At 48.3% G+C, this 9,968-nt stretch overlaps 1 protein-coding gene across 1 annotated transcript in view; it reads right to left on the bottom strand.

Annotated features, from left to right (window-relative positions):
* POLN (DNA polymerase nu) overlaps window positions 1-9,968 on the bottom strand; it is a 157,990-nt gene that overhangs the window by 19,173 nt on the left and 128,849 nt on the right. The window contains 1 exon segment of the mRNA XM_017539023.2: window positions 2,772-2,854. Coding sequence (XP_017394512.2) covers window positions 2,772-2,854 — 83 coding nt within the window.

Below are 9,968 nucleotides of genomic sequence, written 5' to 3' on the forward strand. Positions count from 1 at the left end.
AAAAAAAAAAAAAAAAAAAAAAAAAAAAAAAAAAAAAAAAAAAAAAAAAGAAAGAAATTGAATACTCCAGAAGGAGCCAAAGGGGTGGCAGAGAAGACCACCTTTTTCTGGTAGGTGGGGGATGGCCTGCCCCACGGCAGGTGCTCGGCCCGCCCAGTCTCCAATCCTTCCTCCTAGCTGGATGTGGGGTGGCTGCCCCAGCTGGAGACAAGGCCAGGGCTGCCACAGGAGACCTACAGATCAGTCACTTGGAGGCATTAATTGACATGGTGCAGAAGTGAAGGGCAGATGACAGAGATGACAGCTGACTGTGTGCCAGGTGTGGCCCCACCCACCCTATGAGAGCATTCCCCGGGAGGAGATGGCACGGGGAGGTGGAGGGTCTTGTACAAGCCACGCAGTCAAGGAGGTGACAGGGTTGGGATCAAGCCCAGGCTGCCTGGCCCAGGACTGGGGAGGCGATGTCCTGCTGGCAGAGCAGAAGCAAATGTTATGTTTGCAAGACAAGATGTTGGAGCAAGGATGAAGGCAACAAAGTCTCATATAATTTGGCAGTGATGCCTTCCTCCCAAGACAGGGACCCCAGGGAGGTTCAGGGGTGCAGCACAGAAGAAAGAGGCTGAGAGAAGGCAGTGGACCAAGCAACTCTGAAGAGAATCAACTCAATGTCACATTATTGTCACTCACAGAATCTAGTTCTTTAAAACAAAGTTTCATAGTCTATTTTCCAAAAACCATGTACACAATCAAAATGTTTTCAAAAGTGGAGCTGAGACCACCAAGTCCACTAATTTGTTCCTGTGTCTTCTCTGTGCCGGGCAGTGAGTTACGCTGATGAGCTCCTATCTCTGAGGTGCCCATGTTCGAGCTGGGGCATCAGACCATGAACAGGTGAGTGGGTGCAGAGCTGGCATCTCTTGCTCCCTTGCTGGTTCAAAGAGCAGAGCTGCCAAGATGCAGGCTCTGCCCAAGGTGTAAGGCCCACGTGGCAAGCAGCTGAGACCACCTCTGGCTGACAGCCAGCAAGAAACAGAAGCTGGCTGGGCAGGGTGGCCCATGCCTGTAATCTCAGCACTTTGGGAGGCCAAGGGGGCAGATCACTTGAGGACAGGGGTTCAGGACCAGCCTGGCCAACGTGGTGAAACCCTGTCTCTACTAAAAATACAAAAAATTAGCTAAGCATGGTGGCAGGTGCCTGTAATCCCAACTACTCAGGAGGCTGAGGCAGGAGAATTGCTTGAGCCTGGGAGTTGGAGGTTACAGTGAGCCAAGATTGCGCCACTGCAGTCCAGCCTGGACAACGGCGCGAGGCTCTGTCCCAAACAAAAAACAAACAAAAAAGAAACAGAAACCAAGAAAATGGATCTCTCCCCAGTCATGCCACAGATGCAACTACAGCCCCAGCCAGCACCTTGACTGCAGCCCTGCAGGGGACCCTGCTATGGCATGCCCACACCCAGAGAAACTGTGAGATACTGTGTGTTAAGTCACTACGTTTGTGGCAATTTGTTATCCAAAAGTGGGTAACCAATACTGTGGCTGAGGAAGTTTGCACAGGGGAGAGTTGAGCGCAGGGCTGCAGAAGTGAGGGCGGGCTCTGGGGCAGGCGTTTCCGCAGGCGGAACAGCAGCGCAAAGCCCTGAGGCTGGAGCTGGCTGGCTGGTTGGTTGCGGTTCAAGACAGGCCATCCATCCACAGCCCCGGGGTGGGGCACCCTGGATGCTCGTCCAGCAGCACCACAGTCTCAATGGAGACTGCAGGGCAGCTCCTAGGGACAATCTAGGAAGTGCTTGCCCCGTTATTCTTCCACTGAAGCTTGTTTGGTTTTGCTGCCTTTCTGTGAATATACAAAGGGTTTCCATGGTAGGGTGGTGAATCTTCTTCTCAAGGTCTTTGCACAAGCCCTGCTGCTCAAAGCAGAGCTCATCATAGGGAAAGGAGGTCTGAACAGGCTTAAGAAGGAGCTGGCTGGCTGGGGAAATTAGGCCACACTGATTCAGCATCACTCAGGGTCAGAAAAGAATTAAAGTCTTGGACAGCCCATGTCAGGGAGTCGAAGGGAGAGTGAAAGAGAGTAGATGGCCCGCTCTGACATGGGTGTTGGGGCTGGGGGCTGGGGGGAAGGAGGGAGAGGAGTAGAAGGGAACAGAAAAGGGGAGGGGAGAGGGATGCTTGCAGAAGAGGCCCCAGGCAGCCCAGACCTCTGGCCCTCCAGCCCTTCCTGGCCTAACCCCCCTTTCTCTTGTCTGCTGCCCCTGACGTTGGACCCCCACTGCCCTGCTCACAGCCCAAGGCCTGGCTCTGCCCTCTGTGGGGTGCTTTGGCTGCATGGCCCAGCTGGGTGAGCTCTGCCCTAGGGAGCTGGGGTGCGTGCTGAGATGTGGCAGTGAGTCCAAGCGCTGCACACCTTGAGGCTAAGCTGTCTAACTTTATCATGCCTTGGCATGTGTGTGGACCAGGGTCTCCTCAACGGTCTCCAAGCACAGCAGTGGTGCCTAGCACAGTGGTATGGTGTAGAGGTGGGGCCAATGGCTTGGTCACACTGGACCCGCCCACCTCCTTGGCCTCCCCTGAGAGACTGGCTGTGACTCTGAGCAGGGCAAGGCATGGGGTGGTCTGGCCAGTGTCTGGTGGCTGCAGGTGTCATCAGAGCATAAACAACACCCAGGGACTCACAGATGATCTCTGAGGCACAGCCACATTTAAACACAGGTACAGGGCTGCCAGCTTACCTGTGACCCCGAGACCCTGGCTCCTGGCCTGCAGCCTACCTGCTCCATAGACCACCGAGTACACCACCTTCTTGGTTTGCTCTCTGTCTGCATGTGTTACGTGTTCCACGGGCACGTCCTTCCTGCATGGAGAGACCATGTGTGTTCAGGCACGGGAGGCACTGTCAGTGCAGGGCAGTCTAACCACACGCCCCATCACTGTGCTTCTCTGGAAATTCTTCACGGTTTCACGGCAGCTGGCACACTGGCAGGTAGATGTTCCACACCTGTGGTGCCAGTTTGGTAAGGGCCCCAGGCAGATACCTACGGTGAGGCTGCAGCAGCTGCTGCCGGCCAAGCACCATCCCACATTCCTGGGCTCCACAAATCAAAACCCAAAACTACTTTCACCAAAGGCATGCCCACCCAACTTCAGGAAAGCCCTTCCCCCATGTTGGGGTGCCTGGGCCTGGGCCATGTCTGTGTCTGCTGCAGTGGTGGGGGGGGGGGCTGGTTTCTAGGCCTATCTAGTCCCACTGCTTGACTGGATGAGCAGCTCTGTCCTGGCCTCCCACAGACAGAGGCCATGGGGGTGAGCCCACCCTGGGGTTACAGCATTCAGATAGAATAAGGATCAACTCAGTATCTGACCGGCATCTGAACCACAGCAATCTCCAGAGATTAAAGCTGAGACATCTGAGTAGCATAGGAGCTTCAGGGCACTCCCAGCACCACCAAGAGGCCCTCCTCCTCCAAGAGCACCCCCAAAGGACAGGCAGCCTGCCGTGTGCCCTGGGTGTTGCCTCCTGCCTGCTGCTTTCGTAAACATCCTTGTCATCTACACCAGTCCTTCCTGATGGAGTGGGCATCTCAGATTCAGAAGCTGAGGGGGGCAGAGGGAGGGAGGGAGAAAGGGGGAAGGAGGGAGGGGAAAGAGAGGGAAGGAGGGAGAGGGAGAGAGAGAGAAGGGGGAGAGAGAGAAAGATGGAAAGGGAGTGGGGGGAAGGGGGGAGGGGGAGAGAGAAAGAGAGAGAGAACAGAGAACAGAAAAAGTAACAGAAACTTCTCCCAATCTGTTTTGTGGCTGGCTCTGTGCTAGCGCCTGCTTCATTACTTAGCCAGGCTCTTCACAGCTCTACCTTAGCCTTCACTTCCTGCTTGCACTGAGCATAGAGACCAGCCCCAGGTGAAAGCTCAGGTCTTACTAGATCTCTTCTGAGCATGCAAGCTCCCTGGGCATGTGTGGGGCTTTCTACGTTTCCCGGTATCTACAGGTACTTTTGAATGCTCTAATTTCCAAAAGTGTCTCTCTCCTCAGTTTTTCTTCCAGAGCTTTCAGTGCTCCATTGTTTGCCTCAAATGTATAATTTTTAGCTTCAGGCAGCAGGAAGTTATTTGCCTTACAATGTTTTTTTTTTTTTTCTGAGACGGAGTTTCGCTCTTGTTACCCAGGCTGGAGTGCAATGGCGCGATCTCGGCTCACCGCAACCTCCGCCTCCCGGGTTCAGGCAATTCTCCTGCCCCAGCCTCCTGAGTAGCTGGGATTACAGGCACGCGCCACCATGCCCAGCTAATTTTTTGTATTTTTAGTAGAGACGGGGTTTCACCATGTTGACCAGGATGGTCTCGATCTCTTGACCTCGTGATCCACCCGCCTCGGCCTCCCAAAGTGCTGGGATTACAGGCTTGAGCCACCGCGCCCGGCCCGCGCCTTACAATGTTTTCAAGCAATGTCTGCCACTCTTCTGCAGCAAGTGGGTTCTGAGTTAGTGAAACAATGACAAGCCCCTGTGTCAGCCCTTCAGGCAGCCACTGGACTAGTGAGAATAAATACCCACTTCTTTTTGAGTAAGATGTGCTCTGCCTCCAGCAGCAGGGACCAGGCCCCATGCTAGGAACATGCTGCTGCCTTCAAGATTGACGGGTGGGAGGAGGGCAAGTAGAGTCATCACAAGACTCTACCTTTTTTTTGAGATGGAGCCTGACTCTGTTACCCAGGCTGGTGGGCAGTAGTGTGATCTTGGCTCACTGCAACCTTTGCCTCCTGGGTTAAAGTGATTCTCCTGCCTCAGCCTCCTGAATAGCTGGGATTACAGGCACCTGCCACCATACCCAGCTAATTTTTACATTTTTAGTAGAGATGGAGTTGTACCATGTTGGCCAGGCTGGTCTCAAACACCTGACCTCATGATCCGCCTGCCTCGGCCTCCCAAAGTGCTGGCATTACAAGCGTGAGTCACCACATCCAGCCTGCCTTTTTCTTGATTCAGCATTTGCTTGGTTGCTGTAAACCTCTGACTGTTTTTCAAAGTTTTGATTAAGTTGGTTCTGAAGTTTTATTAGATTTTTCAATGTTTCTTTGTGGGACAGGCCCATGGGGCTGTGTACCCACCATTCTTGCTGGCATCCCAGACTTCACTGATTTTTTGGCACCTAATTTCTAAGTACCAATGCATTTCCAGATTTCCCCCCCTTTCCTGCCATGTTAAACTATTTCGCCCCTTTTGTGTAGCTCACCTTTAATCTTGACGTTATTAACAGCTATATTTAGATAAAAAACAAAAAGCCAAATGAGCTGGGTGCAGTGGCTCAAGCCTGTAATCTCAGCACCTTGGGGGGCCAAGGTGGAAGGATCACTTGAGGCCAGAAGTTTGAAACCAGTCTCTACATAAAAGAAAATTTTAAAAATTAGCTGGGCATGATGGCATGCACCTGTGTTCCCAGCTACTCAGGAGGCTGAGGTGGGAGGACTGCTTGGGCTTGGGGGGTGGAGGCTGCAGTGAGCTGTGACTGTGCCACTGCACTCCAGCCTGGGTGACAATGAATAAATAAACAACTACATGATGTTTTTGTAGAATATTTCATAAAATATTTTTAAATTTAATCAAATGGAAATGATCATAGAGGTCTTGGTAAGTTTAGATTGATACCAGGTACATAAGCAAGGGAAGGAGCTGGAATGATCCATGGGTAATGTGTTAGCACTGGAGACATCAGTATGAACTCATGGTAAGCTCTATGTTGATGCACATGGTTACACAGAGAAATATTTAAAGATGTGGGTATACACACATGTTGGCATGCACGCGCAACTTCTTGTTCTGTCAGCTGAGAAAGCCTAGAAGCAACCTGCTCAGTAGCAAAGAGCACTGCGCACCCAGACGTTGCCTTTTAATACCATTCTCCAGTGAAAGAATGGGGCTCCTTGGAGAAATGGCCGATTCCAGGACTGGGGCAGGAAACATACAAGAGGAGCCTGGAAGGTCTTTTAGTGCCAGTAAATGAAAAAGTGATAAATGTGTGTGCATGAACGTGCAAACGCACGCGCACACACACACACACACACACACACACACCAAAGAGGTCAAGTCAAAGGGACACAGGAGCCAACTGCAAGAGGTTCCAATGGCCAAAGCTAGAACAATTTAGGTAAGAAAATAAAAAAACATTAGATTATAACTCAAAGTAAAAAATAAATATTCATGAATCCATGCTGATTTGGATTTAAAGGATTAAATAAATGGGGCAAACAGATCTCCCACGCAGAAGAAATCCAAATAATTTATACAGATACCCTGTCCTTAGGAAGATGAAGCATAACTCCCTCTCCTTAATTACATACAGGCTGTGCTTAGTGACTTGCTTTCAAAGGGTAGGTGCCATGTGGAATCGGGGTAGAAAAGAGCATCTTTACAGTAGAGAAACCTGACAAACGCCCTCAGCCAGATGACCAGGTCAGCATCAGCAGTGGTAATTCCTGTGGACAGTGTATGTCCCTGACTCAGTGTGATGGTGACGGCCCTGCACGTCTGTGCTCAAACCCCAAATCCCAGTCTAGTCATGAGAAAAACATCAGACAAACACCAATGGAAGGACATTCTACAAAATACCTGACCAGTCCTCCTCAAAACTGTCAGGGTCATTGAAAACAGGGCAAATCTAAGAAAGTGTCACCATCCAAAGGAGCCTAAGGAGACCGTGACTAAATGCAATGTGGTGTCATGGAGGGGGTCCCAGAGCAGAAAGGGGACAGCAGGGAAAGAATGAGGAAATCCAAGTCAAGTGTGGACTTTTAGTTTATGACAACATATCAGTACTGGGTTCATTCATTGTGACACATGTACCATATTAATGGAAAACATTAATAACAGAGAAGCAGGTGTGGGATGTATGAGAACTCTTCGTACTATCCTTGACATTTTTATATAAATTTAAAATGGTTCTAAAATAAAAAGTTTATTTAAAAAAGTGATCTAGTACAAGACCAGCCTGTGCAACATGATGAAACCTTGTCTCTACTAAAAATACCAAAAAATTAGCCAGGTGTGGTGATACATGCCTGTAGTTCCAGCTATGTGGGGTGGCTTAGACAGGAGGATCACTGCAGACTGGGAGGCTGAGGCTGCAGTGAACTGAGATTGTGTCACTGCACTCCATCCTGGGTGACAGAGTAAGACCCTGTCTCAAAAAAAAAAATAATAAAATAAAGAAAGAAAGAAAGAAAGAAAGAAAGAAAGAAAGAAAGAAAGAAAAAGAGAGAGAGAGAGACAGATCCAAAAATTGTGCTAGGTTACAAATAATTTATATGTTATGATTTGATTTTAAGTCATACAATTGCAGATAAATATATAGGGGAAATACCATAAGTAAGTCTGGTGGGCTTATGGAAATTTGGGTTTTGTTGTTTTGATAACTGGTATTTAAATATTTTCCAACCAATAAAAATTATAAAGAAAAAAATGAGTCATAAAAAATTCCACATTAGATGGGAGGGATCCAAGATGGCCAAATAGGAACAGCTCTGGAGTGCAGTTCCCAGTGAGAACGCAGAGGGTGAGTGATCGCTGCATTTCCAAATGAGTTTTTACTGCTCACATACCAGGAGATTCCCAGGTGGAAAAGCACCACAAGTTTCCAGCACAGCTGTTTCAGCCAGCACAGTGGGTCTCCGCACAAAAACTCACACAAATCTGGGTGGCTGTTTCAAATGGCACCTGGAATGCCTGGGAGACAGAGTCGTCCATTCAACTGACCAAAAAGGGGCTGAAACAGGGAACCAGGTGATCTGGCTCAGTGGGTCCCACCCTCACAAAGACCAGCAATCTGAAACATTCTGGATTGAGAGTTTCACAACAAGCACAGCTGGACCCAGGATGGTCCAGCTCTGTTGTGGGGAAGGGCATCTGCCATTACCGAGGCATTCCACCACTACTGAGGCAGTCCATCATTACTGAGGCAATCTGCCATTACCGAGGCAGTCTGCCATTATGGAGGCAGTCTGCCATTACTGAGGCAGACCACCATTACTGAGGCAGTTCTAACTATAACTCTATAAACAAAACTGCAAGGAAGTTCACATAGCAGCTGGACAGAGCCCACAGTAGCTCCGCAATGCCTCTGCTGGCAGACTGTGACTAGGCTACCTCCTCGCTGGGCAGGGTATCTCTGAAAAAAGGCAGCAGCACATCAGGAACTTAGAAATAAAGCCCTACCTTCCCAGGACAGAGCACCTGGGAAAAAAAGGCGGTTATGAATTCCACTGCAGCAGACTTAAATGTACCTTCCCAGCAGCTCTGAACAGAACAATGTAGCTCACAGCTCAGCACTTGAGCTCCTATAAGAGACAGACTGTCTCCTCAAGCAGCTCCCCAGCCCCCATATATCCAAAGAGACACCTCATAAAGGAGAGCTCAGGCTGACATCTGGAGGGTATCCTTCTGGGACAAAGATAACAGATGAAAAAACTGGCAGCAACCCTTACTGTTCTGCAGCTGACACAGGTGATCCCCAGGCAAGCAGGGTCTGGAGTGGACCTCCAGCAGTCCTACAGCAGAGGGGCCTGTTAGAAGGAAAACTAAAAAACAGAAAGAAATAACTTCATCATCAACAAAAAGGATGTCTACTCAGAGAGCCCATCCAGAAGTCACCAATTATAAAGACCACAGGTAGATAAATCCACAAAGATGGGAAGAAACCAGTGCAGAAAGGATGAAAACACCCAAAACCAGAATGCCTCTCCTCCTCCAAAGGATCACAACTCCTCACCAGCAAGGGAACAAGGCTGGATGGAGAATGAGTCTGATAAATTGACACAAACAGGCTTCAGAAAGTGGGTAATAACAAACTTCTCTGAGCTAAAAGAACATGTTTTAACCCAATGCAAAGAAACTAAGAACCTTGAAAAAAGATTTGGTGAAATGCTAATGAGAATAAACAGCTCAGAGAAGAATATAAATGAACTGATGGAGCTGAAAAACACAACACAAGATCTTTGCGAAGCATACACAGGCTTCAATGGCCAAATCGACCAAGCAGAAGAAAAGATGGCAGAGATTGAAGATCAACTCAATGAAATAAAATGAGAAGGCAAGATTATGGAAAAAAGAGTAAAAAGAAATGAACAAAGCCTCCAAGAAATATGGGATTATGTGAAAATACCTAATCTATGTTTGATAGGTGTATCTGAATGTGATGGAGAGAATGAATCCAAGCTGGAAAACACTCTTCAGGAAATTATCCAGAAGAACTTCCCCAACCTAGCAAGGCAAGCCAATATTCAAGTCCAGGAAATACAGAGAATGCCACAAAGATATTTCTCAAGAAGAGCAATCCCAACACACATAATCTTCAGATTCACCAGGGTTGAAATGAAGGAAAAAATGCTAAGCACAGCCAGAGAGAAAGGTCAGGTTGCCCACAAAGGGAAGCCCATAAGACTCACAGCAGATCTCTTGGCAGAAACGCTACAGGCCAGAAGAGAGTGGGGGCCAATATTTAACATCCTTAAAGAAAAGAACCTTCAACCTATAATTTCATATCCAGCCAAACTAAGCTTCCTAAGCAAAGTAGAAATAAAAACCTTTATGAACAAGCAATTGCTCAGAGATTTCATCACCACCAGGCCTGCCTTACAAGAGCTCATGAAAGAAGAACTAAGCACAGAAAGGAACAACCAGTACCAGCCACTCTAAAATGTACCAAATGGTAAAGAGCATCAACACAATGAAGAAACTGCATCAACTAATGGGCAAAACAGCCAGCTAGCATCAAAATGGCAGGATCAAATTCACACAAAACAATATTAACCTTAAATGTAAATGGGCTAAATGTCCCAATCAAAAGACACAGACTGGCAAATTAGATAAAAAGTCAAAACCCACTGGTGTGCTGTATCCAGGAAACCCATCTCACGTGCAAGGACAAACACAGTCTCAAAATAAAGGGATGGAGGAAGATTTACCAAGCAAATGGAGAGAA

Source organism: Cebus imitator, unplaced genomic scaffold (genome assembly GCF_001604975.1).
Source record: "Cebus imitator isolate Cc_AM_T3 unplaced genomic scaffold, Cebus_imitator-1.0 Scaffold117, whole genome shotgun sequence".
In the NCBI taxonomy this organism is placed as follows: Eukaryota; Metazoa; Chordata; class Mammalia; order Primates; family Cebidae; genus Cebus; species Cebus imitator.